This window comes from Myiozetetes cayanensis, unplaced genomic scaffold (assembly GCF_022539395.1).
Source record: "Myiozetetes cayanensis isolate MyiCay16 unplaced genomic scaffold, myiCay2020 scf32, whole genome shotgun sequence".
Taxonomy (NCBI): domain Eukaryota; kingdom Metazoa; phylum Chordata; class Aves; order Passeriformes; family Tyrannidae; genus Myiozetetes; species Myiozetetes cayanensis.
The window spans coordinates 2,108,003-2,126,991 of NW_026087544.1; the positions used below are offsets into that span (position 1 = coordinate 2,108,003).

The following is an 18,989-nucleotide window of genomic DNA, read 5'->3' on the forward strand; positions in this document are numbered from 1 at the left end:
GCCTGGCACTCCAGGTTGTGTCCCGGGAGAGGTGACCCATCTGTCACCTGCTGGGAGCAGAGGAGCTGCATTCCAGGCTGTAAGAAGAGTGTCTTTCAAGTTGAACCTCCCTGGGTAATCAACATATTGTTTTTTCCTGACAGAGATCACGTTCTGGTTTCATTCCAGGACGATGCTCACCGTGGTCTCTGCCTGCTTGGCAGCTGCTCTGCATCCTGGACGTGGCTGCAGTTCAGTGGTAAAGGAATTCCTGCTTGTCACTGGAGAGCTCTTTGGGATGGATGGTGTTACATAAATGTGAGGTTGTGATTAGGCATTAGGCTGCACTGGAATAAGGAGGAATATTTAAATGTGCTTTCTTTTTTTTTTTTCTGGTAGGTCTTATTTAACATGGAGGAGTATCAATTTATCACTGTCTTGCTATGACTTTTCCCTACCCCTCCAGCTAATATTGTGCATTGCAGGGAAAAAAAAAAAAAGGGTGGCCATCAATAACAGAGTGATTACACAGCTCCCTGAGACTTAAAAATCAAATCAAAGTTATTTTTTTACTCGGTGGCTTTCGGGATTCCACTCTCAATGCCTGTCACCCTGAACCTACAAGTCTGTGTTACACAACATGTTGTAGCTGCTGGGATCAGGTCTGGGACATGGAATGGCAGATCCAATCCTCGGGCACTGAGGCTGGAGGGATCAGCTCCAGGGAGCGATCTTAGTGCCAGGAAAATTTGGAGTCTTGCAGAAGAGCTGACTGGAAGTCTCAAATTTAAGACCTTTTGCCTGGTGTTCAGTCCCTTCTTAAATAAACCCAGGCCTGATTAGAGACACTGAAGTTCTTTAATTGCTTGCCTTGGGTACCTCGATGAGCAGAAGGAAAAGCCTTAGGAGGCAGTTCTTGTTTTTCAGCCTTGTGACTCCAGTGGCTGCACAGCAAAGATCACCTAAAATTTCCCTGTGGAATCCTCACCAGAAGGAAGAACAGCTGCCCAGCTTCTCCTGGATCAGATCTATCAGGAGGTTGAATCCTACTGATAAATCCATCCTGGGCATTATCTGTCTTTATTATTGTACCAGATGATTTGCAACCATCACTTTCAGATTCCAGGGTTGTGCTACAACACAGAGATCTTGTGTGTCAAAGAACAGAGAGAAAACACAGGAGAGACCTGAACTGTTTTATCTTCAAGTGCAGCTTTGGGTGGTTTGAAGTGCTTGGGAGCGTTTCTAGGAATATTGATCTGTTTTTGTGCCAGTTCTCTGGTTTTAGATCTATCTGTGAACCTGTTTAAATATCTCCCTGCACAGGGTGATCCTTGGAAACTTAACCCCAAACATTAGGGCTCTGTGAATAAGCTGCTGTGGCTTTCCCATGAGCTGCCTGCTCAGTTCTCTCTTTAATTTCACACAGAAAGAAGTAGCCCTAGACACGATCAGTTTGTTTGCTGACATTCAGGACAGTGGGGCAGCAGGGGATGTTTGCTTACTTTGTATTTAACACCTACAGCTTCATTGTCAACAGAAAGGGACTGAACTCACCTAAAAGTTGGCTCACTTTTAATTCCAAGCTGATGGGCTGCACTCGCTCAAACAGGCCTGTGCAATTAAAGTGGTTCAGAGCAGAACTTCCAGTTCTTTGTGTACAGATGGGGGAGCAAAAACAGAATTATGGACTTGGTGGGAAGAAATTACAGTCCCCTGCTTCCCCGTGGGAGAACAGCTCTGCCCTGACACTGACTTGACTGGGATTAGGAGGGTTAGAAATGACAAGTGTTGAACTGGCAATAAGCAGGATTGTATTTGAACTGTTGTGCTACTTATGCAAAAACAATCAGATGTATTTTTAGCTCTTGAATTCTGTTGGAAAAATCTTTTGAGATGTCACCTTGCTGGCTTATTACTGTAGTCATGTTGTGATCAGATTCATGCAGCACAGAAGCCTGGCAAAAATTTGAATATTGAATTGCAGAAGAGTTAACTGACTAAGACTGAGAAACTGTCAGCTTTATGAACCTAAAAAGAAAGTGATTTTTATTTTTTTTTTTTAGGTTGTCTAAAACAAATTCATAATGGTAAAAACCTAATTATTCTCCTATCTTAATACAAGATGCTATTTCATTGTTTGGATTATCTGATGTCATTACACATCCATATTTATTACAGCCCTGAAGACTCTGTAGTCCAAAGCTTTTATTTCATGAGCAGACATAACACAGGAATTCAAAACAAGACATACACATACATATATATATATACCCATATACATTTCAACAATGCAGAAGAGGTAGTACTATTAATTAAGAAATATATAACATGCAGTAAAAATACCAAGACAATTCAGATCTGTCCTTATTGCACCCCTTTCAAGTACCACAAGAGGCTACAGAATGATTTATTCAGCATAAATCCAGATTTAAAAGTGTTCTCTTATGTGATTTTTATCTTGAATTTTCCGCTGGTGAGCCTTCAGGTGAGTAGCTGAAGGGGACAGTACTTAGTTCAGAAGTTAAACACTATGGTTGTAACCACTCAGAAAACGAGCTCTGAATTCATTACTTGGAGGAACCAGATGGCCTTCGTGCCTTGGGATGTAAAGTTAGGTCTGAACACCAAATATTTCACCTGATCTCTTTTTCTTTCCTTAAAAAGACCCAATTGCGTGGCTGAGTTGTGTTTTGGAGGGATGCCTACCCCATAAAGGGAAAAAAATAATGTGGTTTTATTGCTGACCTGAAGAAAAACCCCAGTGTAGCCTCGAAGTTCTATCAGACATCAAGAAACTGCAGAATTTAAGGGGGGGAAAAATATGAACTCGATCTCTCTGGAGACAAGATCCTGAAAGCATTGCCAGGTGAAGATGGGAAGTCTGTCAGAACCCCATCAGCCAGACTGATTATTTCTGAAGAGTTTTAAGCTGAAAGACTTTGCTCTGTCAAAAGTGCTTTAGGAAAAAGGAAAATGCAGTTAAGAAGATGTTGAGGCTGCAGTATAAAAAGCAAAACAGATCTAGACCTCAGTAAATGCACCTTCTGATTGCATTTCCAGGTCTAACCAAGGAGTATCTCTACTCAGGAGTTACACAGCTGGAAGATTCAAGAGTCCAAGGAAGGCTGCAGTGAAGGAGGAAGATGCTTTCCTTTTTTAGGATGGTTTTCCAGATTTTCTGTGGGGTTTTGTTTGTTTGGTTGGTTGGTTTTTTCTGTTGTTTAAGCTCTGATGGGCCATCAGGAAAAAAACCCAAACAAAATAACAAACCAAACAGCAACAAATCCAGGGAAGAGGCTGTAGATAATCCCATTTATCTGATGTACTCCTCCTCAGAGGTACAGGATGGATCTTCATCTGTGCTTTCCTCCAAATCTGGCAAGTTGCCCCAGAGCAACACGTTCACACCTGGTGGGAAGGAGGTAAGGAGACAAAGGAGGGGGGGATAAAAAAAGATATTTTTGGATTGTGAGCTTAATTTTAAATTTCGCTACTGTCTATTTTGAGAGACAATAATCCTTGCAAAACCCGTTAAGTCACGTTCCTGATAAATATGTCTATTTTCTGTTTGTCTTCCGAGTGATCTTGGGAGTGTTGGTGTTGTTTACATCACAATTCAAAGAACAAACCCGCTGAAGTGTTTCTGTAACTAATTCATGCAGCTATTGATGACCCCCTCCTGGCTGGTTTGGTTTAAAAAGAGAGGCACAGGTGACCCTGAGAGGTTTGGGCAGCGAGTTCATCCCCTCTGTGAGGAGCAGGAGTGATTTGCCAGAGGGCTGTGGGTTCCTGAGGACTCCCAACCCCGCCAGACTCTTGGCATCCCACCAGCCCCCAGCTGAAGAAGCTGCAGCTCCAGCTGCTGAGGATTCAGCCGGCGAGGGTCAGAGTGACAACATGACTCACCCAAAAAAGAAGAGTGTCCCTTGGCCAGCTGCCTGAGGGCCCCGTGAAGCCATCCATGCCCCTATAAATAGCTGTGTTTGTGCTGGTTTTAGCAGCACTGCAGAAACCCCCCCTCCACTGGCGTCCACAGGAGGGGACGGTTGAGTTTAAGTCTTCTGGTGGAGATCAATTTACACTCAGATTTTCATTTGCAGCTACAGCCACCCTTCCTCCCGCCCCCCACCCCAAGCAGTTTTCCAGATTAGCAGTGCAGTAACACCTCCCTGTGCCTCCATATGTCACCCTCCCTCCATATGCTTTAACTATATCGAGCTGCCTCCTTAGGCTCAGGATTTTAGGGAAGGGAAAGGAAGGAAACAAGTGGGTTCTTTACCAGAAGGGTCGAGCCTGTTGATGCCAATGACTGCTTGGCTGTGGAACATCCAGAGGTGGCCGTTGTTGCAGGATAACAGGCAGGGTTTGCAGGGACAAATCACGTGGTAACCAACAACGTTCCCACTGGAAAGGCAAGTGAAATGGTGAGCAACACAAGTGGCTGATGAAAAGACAGATGTTGGTGGCTTTTTCCAGCCCAAACTGATGTTAAATAGCCACGGTACCAGACCATTATGTAATGCTCCTGTTTTGATTAAGTTAAGGGAACGTTGTTAAACAAGTATCTTAAATATTTAGGGAACATCTGTCAGGAGTTACAGAATATCTGAGTTTCAGATCTTTGGCATAGAGAACCACTAGTAATCTAAATTGTGTAATCCAGATTAGTTTGTATACCAACAGATGCTGGTGTGTGTTTTTTTTTTTTTTGGAAGGCCTGTGATTCCATTGGAATCAGCACAGAAGTTTCATCACACACAAAACCCACCTGTGCAGAAGCCCCGTGCACAGGAGAGAATCAGTGATAGGAATAATGAGACTGAGAATCATGGAATGGCTTGGTTGGAAGGGACCTTAAAGACGATCCAATTGCACCCCTGCCATGGGCAGGGACATCTTTCACAAGCCCAGGTTGCCCCAAGTTTATCCAACCTGGCCTTGGACACTTCCAGGGGTGTGGCAGCAGCAGATTCTCTGGGCAGCCTGTGCCAGAATATTGAAGCCTTATCAACTTACCTCAACTGAAACCCAGAACAACCATTTTCCTACTTTCATGTGCTCTGGTGAGATATTTCTGTGTCTCTGCTTCTCTCCGAAAACTAAAATGTTGTGTTTCTATCACCCCCCCCACACCGATTAAATCTGAACAAGATAGAAGTCTTGATCAGGAAGCTGGAGGGATCATCTCAAATGACTGTGAGCTATTTGAGAGTTGTTGTTTTCACTCTTAAATATCAGGCACTAATAAGGAGGATAAAAGAACTCCAAGAACTTTTAGCGACAGCGTGTTCCATCTGCTCTCAACAACTCGATCTGCCAAGAGGATGTTCTATTAATTAGAATATGAGTAACTGCTTCTTGCTGGGGCCTTATTCACACAGTCATCTCAGTGTTGAAGCAGACATTTAATCAGGCAGGTGGCACACAAGCTTTCCCATAGACTCAGACTCCTGACAAGGTTGTCACATTTTCACTGGGGACTTGCACAGAAAATAGAGTGGCAGCCATGCCCAGGAGTGGTGGGTTGAGTTTCTATCAAGCAGCATTAAATCTGCGACAGAGAATGCAATCTGTTCATTCATCCCTTAACTCTTGCACTGCAGGAGTCGGCAGGGGGGAGGTTGGGCAGTGTTTTGGGGTGCCAATGTCATGGACTGTGCTCTCACCACTTCAAACACGCGATGTTCTTCAGTTTACACTTGCAGATTTCGGTGAAATAGCAGCTTCCTATGAAATCAACAGTCCTGGTTGGGAAGGAAGGAGAAACACAGGAGTTTAGATGTGGCTGTGATCACAACACAGGTCTGAAGTCACAACCCAGTGATGCTGCTACTGGTCACAGTCTGGTTTTAAAAGTGCTCACACATTTTCCTACCAGCTACCAGCCACACTCATATGGAAACAAGAAGAGACCCACGTGACACTGCTTTAATATCACAAGTCCTCTCAAAATAGCTCAGAAAGCAGAGTTTGTCTTGGTAGAGACTTGCAGGCTGGGGCTGTGTGGCACTGACAGTCAGAAACCTGGTTACAAACATCACCCCAGCTCCTGGCAAATCCCAGCGGAGATACAGAGCAATCCCTCAAAGGCTGGGACATTTAAAACCAAACCTTTGATTTCTTATCTCCTTTTCAACCCATACTTTCTGATTACCATGCCATTTCACAACCTGATTTCCTTAGTATTCAAATCTTGCTCTGGGAAAGGAGCACACAAACCGACTTTGGGGGAGAGCCCTTCTGGGAGCAGTGACAGATCAGGTTTGTTCTGTTTGCAGGCCTTTATTTCAAATTCTAATCTCTGCTTCTGCAAGGAGCTGGAGGAGCTCCTGAGACTGTGTCATCCCCCTGAATGGATTAAATTTGGGGAGGGAGGGAGGGAGGAAGGGGAGGGGTGGGGACAGCCTTGCTCTTGCCATCCCATGGTTTCTCCAGGGCTGAAGCAGAGCCGGGTGGGAGTGGAAATAGAGGGGTGGGCTGAACTGCCTCCTGTGGGGCTGCTTTGCTGGCGACAGCGGGTTTTTAAGTGCCGGAGCCACGGTGATGCTCCTGCAGCCCCGCTTAGCCGGGTCAGGCTGAACCCTGGCACTGCCAGCACCGACCCCTCTCCGGAGGGACCCCGTGGGACCTCCCCCCGTGCCCGGCGCTTACCCGGAGGGCGGGATGTCGGTGGAGTAGAGGTCGGTGTCGGTGTCGGCCAGCAGCACCGCCCGCATCCCGCGGGAGCTCAGCACCTGCCGGCAGAACCGGCAGCACAGCACGGCCACGCTGCGGTCCTCGAACGTGCAGCCGCTGGAGGCCATGGCGGGTGGGATGCCTGCCCCGATGTCCCGATGTCCCGATGTCCCGATGTCCCGATGTCCCGGTATCGATCCCGGTGCCGGCGCCCCCAACGGCCACGCTCCCACCTGTCAGTTTGAATTCCCGGCCTCGCCCTCCCATTGGTCACTGCAGGCCACGCCCACCCCCATTGAGGAAAACCCGCGTGGCTCCGCCCCCGCCGCGCGGCTATTGGCGGGACTGCGCGCCGTGCCTCATTTCTATTGGTCACGCCGCCTGTCACTCCTCACAGCGCGCCCCGCCCTTACTACTCCTCGGGGCGGGGCCTCCGGCGGGGCGGGAAGAGGGGGCGGGGCTATCTGGGAGGCGGAGATATTTGATTGGTGAGAGCGCGCGTCGCTCATGCCCAGCGCGGCGCGCCGATTGGGTGGGGCGCGGCGGGGGCGGGGCGCTGGCTGGCCGGTGCGGGGGCCCGGGCGGCGGGCGCTCAGCGGCCGGAGGACGCCCCGGCTGCGGGAGGCGGCTCCGCAGCGCCCAGGTAACTGCCCCGCCCGGCCGCCCGACCCCCGGTCCCCCTCTGCCAGCCCCCCGGTGGGTTGGCGAGCAGCGGGCAGCCCCCACTGCTTCCGCGAACCCCCAACCCCGACCTCCTCCTCCTTCCCCCGTCCGCCGCCCGGGACCCCCACGTTTCCTCTCTCCCGCCGCTCTCATTGTTCTTCCCGGGCGGGATGCGGATCCGGCGGGTGCCGTGTGTTTATTTATTTCTTCCTCCCCGTACGCGCATCTTCCGCGGAGGGCTCACGCCCTCCCTCCTCCCCACCCCCAAAAAAAAAACCAAAAAAAAGAGGAGGGGGGAATATAAATTTAAAAAAAAAACCAAAAAAGGAAGAGGGAAAAGTTGTGTCCCGCGCTGGAAAACCCCAATTACTCCCCTCCCCAGATAGAAAAGCGGAGGGAGAAGCTGCGGGTGGAGCCGCCCGGTGTGCGGGGGCTCCGCCGGGGCGGGGCGGGCGATGCTGCGGGTCCCGCCCGCCTCCCGCACCCCCGGGAGCCGCGTCCCGGGGGACCCCCAAGGAGTCCCCGCTTCCCGGGACGCGCTCCCAAAGGAGCCCCCCGGGACCCGCTTCCCAAGGGGTACTCTCACCCCAAAGGCGTCCCCGCTGTCCCGGTACCTGCACCCCAAGCCAGCTCCCGCTTCCCAAAGGGGGACTTGCTCCCCAAATAGCCCCCGCTTCCCAAACCAGCCCCCGGGTCCCCAGAGGAGCCCCCGCACCCCCGACCCAGCCCCTGCTCCCCCAGGGAGCTCCCACTCGCCCCCTCGGGACCCGCTTCCCAAAGGGGGACCCACCCCCCTTTAGGGAGCCCTCGCTCCCTAAACCACCCCCCGTTCTCCCGGGACCTGCACCCCAAACCACAGCCTCTGCACCCCCAGGAGCCCCCTCTCCCCAAACCATCCCCTGATCCCCGCCGTGTCCCCTGGGACCCCCTCCCCGGAGCAGCCCCCGGGCTGGGTGTGTGCCCTGGGTCACCTGGCGGGGCTGCGGTTGGAGCCCCGAGCTCCTGCCCTGCTCCTGCTGCTGCTCAGAGGACGATTTGCAATGTCAGGGTGGCAGGGCAGCGTTTCTTCCCATCACAAATTTCGTCTGCAGGCTGTAATTTTTTTTAAAAAATATATATATATTTATTTATTTGTTTATTTTTGTTTTATTTTGCTTTTGCAGGCGAGCAAACCAAAGGGAAAAAAAAAGCTTCTTGTCCTCCGCTTCTGCTCTCGGTTGGGATTTGATTTGCATCATCTCCGAGCTCATTAGGGGGGGAAAAAAAATATAAATAAATAAATAAAAAGAGAGAGAAAAGGCAAACCAAACCCACACAAAACATGTTGTGCGGAAGGACTTCCACTCCCTGGCTGTGCTGTTAAGGATCAGGAAGAGCCTTTGGGGGCTGCAGGATCTCACTAGGCTGATGCTGCTGCTCAAGGGTTTGGTGCAGGGAGACAAAACTGCTGCCTCTTCCATCCGCTGATCTCAACATCTGCATTTTCCTGCTGCTGTGCTCCCTCTCACACCCTCTCTCCATGGACTGATTTTTTTGATCGTTTTTTTTTTCCCCCCTTTTTTTGGGGGTCGGGGAAGTGGGGGGGGAAGGACGAGCGGAAAACCGAGGCAATCTGTTGAGAGGAGCGAAATTGCCTTTATTATCATCTCGTGTTCTGGGGGATCTCTTTGGAGGTTAAGCGGTTTTTTTTTTTTTTTTTTTCGGAAAAGAAAACATGACGTCGCCAGCAAAATTCAAAAAGGATAAGGAGATCATAGCTGAGTATGACACCCAAGTTAAAGGTAGGAACGGTTTTATTTCCATCCCTTTTTGGCCACTGCAGTCCTGACTCGCGATATTGTAGGAGTTTGCGGTGGATGTTTGGGTGGGGAAGGGGGGGGGAAATCATTTGCAGATTGCCTGGAATTTGCAGGGCTTTTTCGTAATACAATGCTGGATCGGGTTTGCAGTGCTGTTCCTCCTCCCTATGGGGTAGTTCCTGCTTTGGTATTGCCGTTTTAAGGTACCACAGCCAGGGCTTTTTTTAATTTCTTTTTTTTATTATTATTTTTTACGGAATACACACGTTTCTGAGTTCGGAGAGATCCGTATTTTCCTGCCTGCCGTTCTGAAATACGGCTCTGCATGTGAAATGCGAGAGCCAGGGAATTGCTTTTTAATCCTCTGCCTGTCATGGGAATCTTTCAGCAATCTGTGTAGTGTCAGAGAAGAGCATATTTCCACTGGTGGTAAACGGGGACTGTGCCGAGGGTCCCTGTGAAGCTGTTTGTGCTAGAAACTTCCATTTTTCAGGATTTTGCTGCTGCTCCTGCTGAGTCCGTAATATTGCTGCCTGGTTTTCCTTAACTGTGCTCATGAGTGTAACACCTTAAGGCTGCAGGGTGTGGGTGTGGGTGTACACACATATATATATATATCTGCACACATATATAAATGAATAAAAACTGATGCATCAGTGTCATCCCCATCATCAGAAGGAATAATAAGCAGGGGTGGATTTGCAGTGACCGTGCAAGTCTTCTGCAGAATTCAGCTGGCTGGGTTTCAGGCCATCATGTGCCTTAGGTTAAAAAAAAAATAATAAAAAAAAAAAAATCCCCGACATAAAGGATGGTGAAATGCCTCCTGAGCTGCTTAATTTTCACGAAGTTTTCAAGACAATATGTATGTAAAAAAAAATTAATTATGGCTCGTGCGTGGCTTGATATATTGCTGTTAGGAAGTTATGAGATTCAGTGATTTATCTAATTGGCTAAAACTTGCTTGGTATGCTCAGAGCTTGCAGGAAAGATGGCCTTCGGGCAGGGCTGATTGAGTTAAATCAATGCAATTTGGCCCAAAAAAAAAAAAAGAAAAATTATTTAAATCCCAGTAGGAAACCTAAATTAAAGCTGACAATTAAAATATTGTTTTGCAGTTGAGTGCTTGGTTATTTTTCCTGCTGGGGGGGCTGCTCGTTGGTTGTAAATCATTAAAACATTTTGTTCTCCAAAGGCATGTCCTACACTGACCCCAGTGCCCTGTACCTAGAAGTAGTTTTGACATTTCTGTTGAAAATGCTTATCTGAGCAAATATAAAGCTGTATAAGAGTTTATTTTGATTTATTTATTTATTTATTTATTTATTTTTTAATGCTTAGGTTCTCCAAGTTAGAAATGGAGAAGGGCGTGTTTCTTTTTTACTGGTTTAGTTTCTATTCCTGTTTTCTAGCTGGCTTTGGAAATGGGAATTGAAGGCAGTGTAAAATTAGAGGCTTGTATGTTCTTTCATTATTTACCCCATCAAAGTGTGCGTGATGGATCCAAGCCTGTAGTCACAATATTTGGGAATAACGAGAAACAGGGCTTTAGAATTAGCAAAGCACATCTTCTCACCTCTCAGTGCTTTCATGAATTGGAAATTTTCCCTCCCTTTTCGAACAAGAGACCAGGAAAACGGGGAAAATGGGAATGAACCTTCCCTGTGTGTGCAGAGTGTTGCTGCCAGAGCTCAGCTCATGGAGGTGCCAATATGCAGAGACCTGTAAATGGGATCCCAAAAGTGAACTGCAGTAGTGGCACATGGATTTTTTTGTTGCTTTTTTTGCCTTTTAAAATGTCCCTCTTTCGAATACCTGAGGTTAAGAAGGCCGGAAGTGTGTAAATGGATCAGGAGGAGCTGGGAGAAGGGGGTTTCCTTCCTGAATTGGTGCCGAGGGCAGCGAGGAGTTTGTCTCGGGATGTTCGTCCCTCTCACAGTTCAGCTTTCCCTGCACGGGGATTCCAGGAGGTGCTAATCCATCCCCTGCTCTTCCTTGAGAGGGAGGTGTGGATGGACCAAAGAGCTCAAAAATGCACATGCCAATCCTTTAACATCCCCTCATTTCTTTTGGAGCTTCCCTTCTCCACCTGGAATGAACCTCTCAGCTTAGACCACAGGGATTGTTGTCTCTCTACTTTTAGGGTGTCAAGTTTGAGGGCAGACTTTGAAGTCATCTGCTCCTTTTAAAATGCCATTAAACTTGCTTGACATCTCAAGAAGCCTTGGTTCTGAGTGATGTGATTCCTTAGGGAATCTCCTGTGAGCAGTGAGACCACTCACCTCTAATTCCAGGGATGTGCTGGTTTCCCCATCCCAGTGGGAAGATGAGATGGTACTGAAGACGCACTTAAATCCACAAGTGTGGTGCTGCCTCATCACCAAACATCATACAGAAAAAAATTTGGTGTCCTGAGCCCTGACAAATTCTGACCTTAATTGTGGGAACGGCGTGGAAATGGTGTTCACTCAGATTAGGGTTGTTTGATGTCTTTTCTCTCGTGTTGTGAAATGAAGCAGTAGCTGTGGGGGTGAGGTGAATCACGTGTTGGCGTGTTCCATGAATTGTAAGGTATCATCTTCTTCTCAGATGAGAAAACTCTGATGTTTTTTTACTGGCATTTAGAAACTTAGAGCATTTTTTTTTAATTTTATTTTTTTTGCTCTGCTCCATCCTGGCTGGAAATCGTGTTTAGAGGCTTCATTTAAAACCATTAATCCACAAACACCTACTTAAGCACTTTAAATGATTGCTAATGGAATGATGGGGCTTTGTTTAAAAATTTAATAGTCTTTAAGTTGCTAATCAAAAACCATTTAACGAATAGTTTGGTTAATAGATCGTCGTTATGCAAAATTTTTTGATTTGCTGTTGCTGAATGAACTGGGTGGGTTTTGTTGTAAAAGGTGCACAGGGGTGACAGGGCAAAGGGTCATGGAACGGCTTGGGTTGGAAGGACCTTAAAGACCATCCAGTTCCACCCCCTGCCATGTGCAGGCGCATCTTCCACTAGCCCAGGTTGCTCCAAGTTTATCCAACCTGGCCTTGGACACTTGCAGGGATGGGGCAGCCACGGCTTCCCTGGAAAATGTTTTCCAGGATATTGAGCCAATATTGGAACCAGGCTGGATACAGCCCTGAGCTACTTGCTCTGACCTTACTACTGAGCACCAGAGTGCGGGGCTGGGTGACCTCCTGAGCTCCCTCCCAAGCTGGATAATCCCATGATCCTGTGGTCTCCAGCACCTGGAGGTTCAGCTACAAGCGTGGTCTGGTGGAGAAGGGAATTAACCCTCAGAGATGCCCAGACAGGGTGATTTTCCTCAGCACCTGTGCTGACCTCGAGTCTTTGGCCGTCAGGTGATGCCGAGAGCCCACCTTGTGTTCGGCTTCGTGGTTGTCCCCTCTGCACTTGGAGAGGTTTCCACTACTAGAGGGCTCTTCTTGTGAGATTCTGGAGAGCCCCTCTCTCCGAGGAAGCTCTGAAATGCCTGGGTGTCATGCGGTAGGAATTCTCCTGACAAGATGACACGGGGTCAGCAGGGGAGGGAAGTGCTGCTTTGATACGTCCCTGTGCCATGTGCTCACAAAGACTGGGGGTTCTGTGAAGCTGGAAAGTGAGATTCTGCGGTCTCCATATGGAGCCTTTGATATCTCAAGCTCGTCCCCTTGTCTGGATTGTCTCTCCCAATTCCTTTGTGCAAGTTGTGGTAAAGCAGAGATAATTAATTTATGCTGTGCAGTGTGTTCCATGGGAGATTTGGATGCTGCCTATCTGTGCCCGACCAAGGGCTGTCAGAGTGTTTTTTGGTTTAATGTATTAAATTGGAGTGTACACTTGCTGAGGAAAGAAAAGCCAGTGATTTATCTCTTAATTCTCCTTTTCTTTCTCCTCGTGTCCCACGAGAGCCTTATATTTAATTAGTTTGTAGAAAGCTTCAGTAAATAGCTCCATGGTTTGAGCTGCAGAAATTTAATACTGACATTTTTTTACACAGCGAGGGTTCATAAACCGCTTCTTGTCCTTGAGTAGTCTCTAACAAAGGTTAAAATGCATCTCTTGCAGATCTTGCAGCACTGCCCAAAAAGTGCTAAAAATATGACAAATGGATGAGGTAATTTACAGCGGGAGCGAGCACAGCCCAGAGGTGGCTGTGTGGTTATTGAGCTGTGCCTGAGCTAAGAGAGGAATCCTGATTAAGAACAACTTGCTGCCATCACACTCAGGCTGCTATCACATCCGAAACTTTCTTTTAAATCTCCCCAAAATGGCTGATAAATTTTGGATGAGTCCCTTTTCCCTCTCTGGGTTGAATGCCTGATGGTGTGTTTGACCTGGCTGTGATTTTTTTTTTGCCTTAAGTGCTGCGTAGAAATCTCATTTGTATGGTCCATCTCCTCGAGGGATGGTTGGCAGTTTTTAATCCTGGTGAGCTCTTTGGAGTGGTCCAGCCCTTGAGCATGTGAAGGATTGCAAAGTAGCTGTGACGGGGTCAGCAGCGGTAATTTGGGGGCTGCAAAGGAAGTGTGATGCTTTTGGTGGTGATTTGAAACAAAAATCTCCATTCCTCTTAAGGTTTGCAAATTTTCTTGTGAACACTGCACGGGCAGCGCTTGCCTGGGAGGAAAAGATTTATAGAACCCTCTTTAGATTTTTAGATCAGGGAGTTGAAATCACTGCCATTTGTCCCTTTGTTTTATTGCTGAACCTGTGCACCTGTGGGTTGTCAGTGCTGTGGATTTTACATATAAATGCTGATTTCTCTCCTGTGTTCATCTTCTGTTGGGGTCACCACGTTGGTCACTCCACACTGTGACTCCAACCCTTGCACCACTTGCGTGGGGGTCCCCAGAGTCAGGGCTGAGCTTTGTCAGCCCCTCTTTAATACACCCTGTAAACAGACTTTTGAGCCACTCACCCCGGTGTGGTTGAGTGAAACAGTCCTGAACTTTGATATTTTGACTTTACATGCATTGGATTAACGTTCCCATTTAAAATGAAAAACTTACCTTTTAAGGGGTTTTCACAGTTAATCGCAGCTCTGCGCGTGTAAGTGGTTCCATTTGTTTGCAACAATGACTTGCTCCGAGCTCTGGCTGTGGAATTGCTGGGGAATCATCTGGTTTTCTGCAGTTCCTGATAGTGTTAATCCCTTGAGTTTTGGAGCTGGATTGGGCCAACGGAGCAGCCCCTGCCAGGAAGGGGGAAGGGGCTGTTGGGAGACGGGTTTGGTGCTCCAGCAGTAGTTTGTATTTTTTGTGTCCTATGCAGAATTCCTACTAATGGATTATTAACGAGGGTGGGAGGAGGTGAAAGAATGCAGAGTCTTCCTTCTTTCCCCTCTGGCTCCAAAATCCCTCTTTTGCAGATTCATCAGGCGTTGGAAGGCTGGAGACCAAAGCTGACCAAAGCACTCTGTCCACTTAAGTGTTGCAGTTTGCTCCAAAATCAGGAGGAATTGCCAGTGTAACTCCAGTAGGATTCCATAAAAAGTTTACAAGTAATAGCCAGTTTTCCCTAACTCCCAACTAAGGGAGCCCCACGACATTTTTCCTTAGCTCCAGATGATTTCCTTTCGTGGTGAGGTTACACATTAGCATCTTTTCCTTTTTTTTCTGTTAGTTAAAAGGCTTGACTTCTCTTTTATTCTTTTCCTTTTAAATCCTTACTAATTTTTGCCCATTTTGGGAATTCACTTGGAAGGATCTGCTTGCCTGGTCAACTCTTTTCAGCTGTCGTTACGAAGAGTGAAAAATCTGAACCTTTGTTGAGATGGAAAGTATGTTTAAACACATGTTCCCTTGAATAGCTTTTGCTGTGCCATGCACAGTTGATATTCATTACTTATGACTTTATTTAGTTCATTTTTTGGTATGACTTTCACAGATTTCATGCCTCCTCTTTGAGAATTCCTACGACATTATGGGACTCCTGCTCTTGGAATGTTGTCAGTGTTTTGTAGGCGATGGAAGCAGACACGGAGTTATGGTTTGATTTGCCGTGGGATGAAAAAGTGTGGGAGAAAGTGGGAGAAAGGGTCTTGACTTGGCAGCAATTCCATCATTAGAGATCATTCCTCGTTTCTACTTTCTCTTTCCTCCTTTTCTTTCAAAATAGCAACGTTACAGAAGACAAAAGAGGACCTTTTTTGTGGAATCCTCAGTTAGTGGGTCAGTGAAACTCTTGATGTGTTTAAAGTCAGATGTAGAGTAACTGTGTCAAGGAAGCTCAGCTGGTGGTTTTTCCAGGCAGATGTTGCAAATGGATTCAAACCATTTAAAATATCACTTTTTTTTTTTTTTGCCACCGAAGTAACTGTTTATTGTTGTTAAACCCGAAATCTTCCGACCCTGTTGTTGTGCCTTGAATTGACACAGGGAAAGTTAATCACAGCTTGGGAAATAAAGTGTACATGTGAATGTGAGCTGTGCCTGGGTGTAAATCTCAGCTGATGCACCCAGCACAGCCCTGAGGTTTAATCCACTGAGCACCCCTAGCGCAGTGAATCTGTGGCATAAACTACAGCAGCAAATTTTAAGACATTACAGGGTTCCCCCCTCTAATTAGCACTTTTTCTCCAGTATTTTCCCTCAAGGTGTTGCTAAATGTGCTGCAAAAATTCTTAGGTCTTAAGTGTTTCCAGCATGATGCAGAAAGACCCTTTTCATCCCATTTATTTGTGTGAAATGGGCTGAATTAGGCTGGGGGATCTGTCTTATCCCGTGGCCCATAAGCAGCTCCTGGCTTTTTGACTCTGGAGAAGGAGCCAAATAACCAGATTAACTCTAAACCAAGCGTGGATTTTAATCTCCAGCCCTGAAGTGCTGCAGCACCAATTCCATCTGAGTTGGTCAGTCCCAGTAGTTCTGACGTTGATTTTTTTTTTTAAATTTTTTTTTTTTTTTAATCATAGGACTTTCCAGGAAGAGCCTCTTGGCTTCTCTTCTTTTCGAGCAGGGGGAGGGTTTTTTGGTTTGTTTTTGTAGGGCTGCCATTGGACGATGGTTTTCCTGCGGAGAGGAAACCATGGAGCTGCGCAATTTATAGATGGGGAGTGCTTTGCAAATTGAATCTGCTTAAAATAACGACAGTTGTTGCCTGGGAATTAGTCCCTGAATGTGTCTTTGGCCAGCAGTGCAGTCCCCACTCGGATGGTCAGCGAGGAAGGGGCTTTGTGGCTGCCAAAGCCATGGAATTCCTCGCTCTGAACAAGTGGATGGATCGTTTTCCATCCCCAGATCCCGATTCTCCATCACTCCCAACAGCTCCATGTCCCTGGTGGGTTTCACGAGGCAAACTGAGCAGGGTAATGGGAGTGTTTTTCTTGCTGTAGCTTTTGTTTGCTGCCTGAGAAGGGCCAGGATGATCAGCAGCACAAACTAGAGCTTATTCTATGAATGGGTTTGTTTAGAAAGGTATTTTTCTGTTTTCTTTGGGTTTTAGCCTCTGCTTGACCTGCCCATGGCGTGAGGGAAATCTGAAAAGCTGCGTTTTGTAGAATCCCAGAATGGTTTGGTTTGGAAGGGACCTTAAAGCTCATCCCATCCCACCCCCTGCCATGGGCAGGGACACCTTCCCCTAGCCCAGGTTGCTCCAAGCTCCATCCAACCTGGCCTTGGACACTTCCAGGGGTGTTTTAATCCGTGCAGTTTTGTTCAGAGTGTACCTGGATATTGCAACAATAAAATCTGATCCTGTCTGCTGCTGCTGGAGGCTCAGTGCTGAGAAATGGAGGGCAAACCCACTTTGGGGTAATCAGTCCTTCCCAGCAGTAGCTCTTTGTTGCTGCAGTGATCTGGATGAAATGAGGAGGAATTGTCATTTCCCTGTGTTAACCTTATATTTAGGCATTAATTGATCCCCTCGTTCCCCTTCTCAGCAGGGAGCAAGTGATCCATGCAGGGCAGGAGGAAACCAAATTGATGAACGATTTTAAGGAGCTTTCTGGGCCGTGACATGTTGTGTGTTATTAAAGCCTTTATTTGGGAATATTTAAGATGCCTGATGGATGAGGTTTAAATGTAGTGGGGTGAATTACTCTGGTGTCTTTGAGGATGCTCCTACTCATTAGCACTTAGTTTGTGAATTTAGGTGTTACAGGAAATTCCACAAAATCCTTTTCTTTATGCAGGTTAACTCTGAGCAGGACTCTTTGCTGTTGTTATTAATCTGGGACCAAAACACGTTTTAGGAAAAAATAGGAGCTATTCCCATGTTTCATCAGCACTGTTTGTTGTTCAAACACAAAGAAGTTTTACATGGGGACAGGATTATGTGTCCAAGGAACTTGCACTCACATACCAGATGTAGTTACTCAATTTGGGCTGTGCTGTGGCAGCCACAGGCAGATGGTGGCTGTTGTGGGCTCCCTGGCAAATGACAATTCTCCTTCTTCCACCCCAGTTCATCTGGGGAGGGCTGGGGGAGGCTGTCTCAAGTGTTTTACTGGGAAATCACAGCGATGAGTCGACTTCTCCTGAGGGTATTGATGGCACTGTGAATAACCATCCAGGCAGTTTTGATCCGTGAATAGAAATGAAGTTTGCTGGGAAGCTGATGCTCTTCCCACCTTCTTGGAAACCCAGAGCTGTAACAAATGCCTTTAAAAGCAGAATCTGTGCTGCATGTCCAAAGGCAAGACAGAGGGTACCCGAGGTTTATTTGGCTTTACCAAGATGTTGACATGTCTGCCCTCTGAAAGGGCTGCTTTCCTGACCGGAGCTTTTGGTAAATCCATCATCAAAATTCTATTTATTTATTTATTTATTTATTTTGGTCGTTGTTTGTTGTACATTCCAACCCATGGCCCATAAAAGTAGGTCTGCTGTGGGTGTGTTTTGGAGAGCCCCATGTCTGATGAACATGAAGAGCTTGGAAAGCTCGGGACAGGAGGCACGTAAATAAGAAGCAACCATTATTACTGTTAAAGAAATTGTCTCCATTTTTTGTTAATCTGTGCAGTAGCTGAATTAATGAATGACAGTGACAAACCAGAGTGTGGAGGTGCAGAGCTCTGGGCAGGCCCGTGGAGGTTTCTCCCCAGAGTTCGATAACCAGTTCCTCTGAAATTTAATAAACGACTGTCCCTGTGAAGTGGTTTTGGAAAGGAGCCTGGCTTTGCTTTGGTCTCTTTAATGAACATAACCCTTCCTAACTTTTCTGTGTTCTCTCCCATCTGGTGAAGAGGGGAAGAGGCTTCATCCTGTTCACCCTTTAGAAAATAACCCGTGAAGCAGCAGTGTTTGTGCTGCTTGTGCCCGTCTGGGTGGCTCCAGAGCCGAAGAAAGATGCTGAAAAAATGAACAAAAGCCTTTGCCAGTAAAAGACTTAAAACTATGCAGCTGGAAAAGGGAGGGGGAAAAGGCTTTCTGAGCCCTACGGAGGGAGGAACAAATGCAGCACTACAAAGGTCACAGGATACAGTAAATGATGTTTGGATGGAAACTTAACTTGCTATGAATGAAACTGTGCTCTTGTGTTTTCCCCCCTGGAGATGAATGTCTAAAAACTCTGGATACTTGTTGTTCTGCTTTTTTTTTTTTTTTTTATTTTTCCCTTTTCTTTTTTTGGCTCTTAGGGGCTTCCGTGAGTTGTGCTATAGAAATGAAAAAAAAAAAAGGAAAAATAGAGGATGGACAGCAGCCACACACACGCTGGGAGAGGCTTAGATAGCCTGATCTCTGTCAGGTTGATCAGGGCTGTGACATTATTAGTTTCTGGTTACTCCAGGGAAACTCTTTGCAAGTCAAAGTTTTGTCTGTGCTAAGCTGTGTAAGGATTTTTTAGCAGGGAGATGCCAGCTCTGCTGACCAGGGTTGTTGGATGAGCTCAGAACTTGGGCTGAGCACCCCTTGGGGCTGACTTTTGGA

The 18,989-nt window shown here is 46.9% G+C and overlaps 2 protein-coding genes across 6 annotated transcripts in view; one reads left to right on the forward strand and one right to left on the reverse strand.

Moving 5' to 3' along the window:
- Positions 1-2,199: 2,199 nt before the first annotated feature.
- FAM72A (family with sequence similarity 72 member A) lies at positions 2,200-7,232 on the reverse strand. 2 transcript variants are annotated; one of them, XM_050327034.1, is made up of 5 exons: positions 6,634-7,232; positions 5,649-5,726; positions 4,262-4,386; positions 3,889-3,949; positions 2,200-3,390 (listed from the first exon to the last, which is right to left on the reverse strand). In XM_050327034.1, exons 1-5 carry the CDS (start codon positions 6,783-6,785, stop codon positions 3,336-3,338), a joined length of 471 nt encoding a protein of 156 aa, XP_050182991.1. In that variant the 5' UTR covers positions 6,786-7,232; the 3' UTR covers positions 2,200-3,335. The 2 variants fall into 2 exon arrangements, with proteins under 2 accessions (XP_050182991.1, XP_050182992.1); XM_050327035.1 differs by lacking the exon at positions 3,889-3,949 and having other exon boundaries at positions 6,634-7,160.
- The window catches only part of SRGAP2 (SLIT-ROBO Rho GTPase activating protein 2), a 101,604-nt gene continuing 89,823 nt past the window's right edge, over positions 7,209-18,989 (forward strand). For 2 of the 4 annotated variants that reach the window (XM_050327018.1, XM_050327020.1), the window contains exons 1-2: positions 7,700-7,930; positions 8,484-9,101. In XM_050327018.1, coding sequence (XP_050182975.1) covers positions 9,035-9,101 — 67 coding nt within the window. In that variant the 5' untranslated portion in view covers positions 7,700-7,930; positions 8,484-9,034. Of the gene's footprint in view, positions 7,301-7,698; positions 7,931-8,483; positions 9,102-18,989 lie in introns of those variants that run through there. The other 2 variants (XM_050327019.1, XM_050327022.1) reach the window with 2 other exon arrangements.

What these genes read in the sequence shown, in the direction of transcription:
- FAM72A (XM_050327034.1), bottom strand. Translation starts at nt 6,785, where the DNA reads ATGGCCTCCAGCGGCTGCACGTTCGAGGACCGCAGCGTGGCCGTGCTG. An exon ending in AACATCGCGTGTTTGAAGTG is followed by an intron (nt 4,387 to 5,648) that starts GTGAGAGCACAG and finishes TTGCCTTTCCAG; the next exon opens with TGGGAACGTTGTTGGTTACC. An exon ending in GGGACACTCTTCTTTTTTGG is followed by an intron (nt 3,391 to 3,888) that starts GTGAGTCATGTT and finishes CCTTCCCACCAG; the next exon opens with GTGTGAACGTGTTGCTCTGG.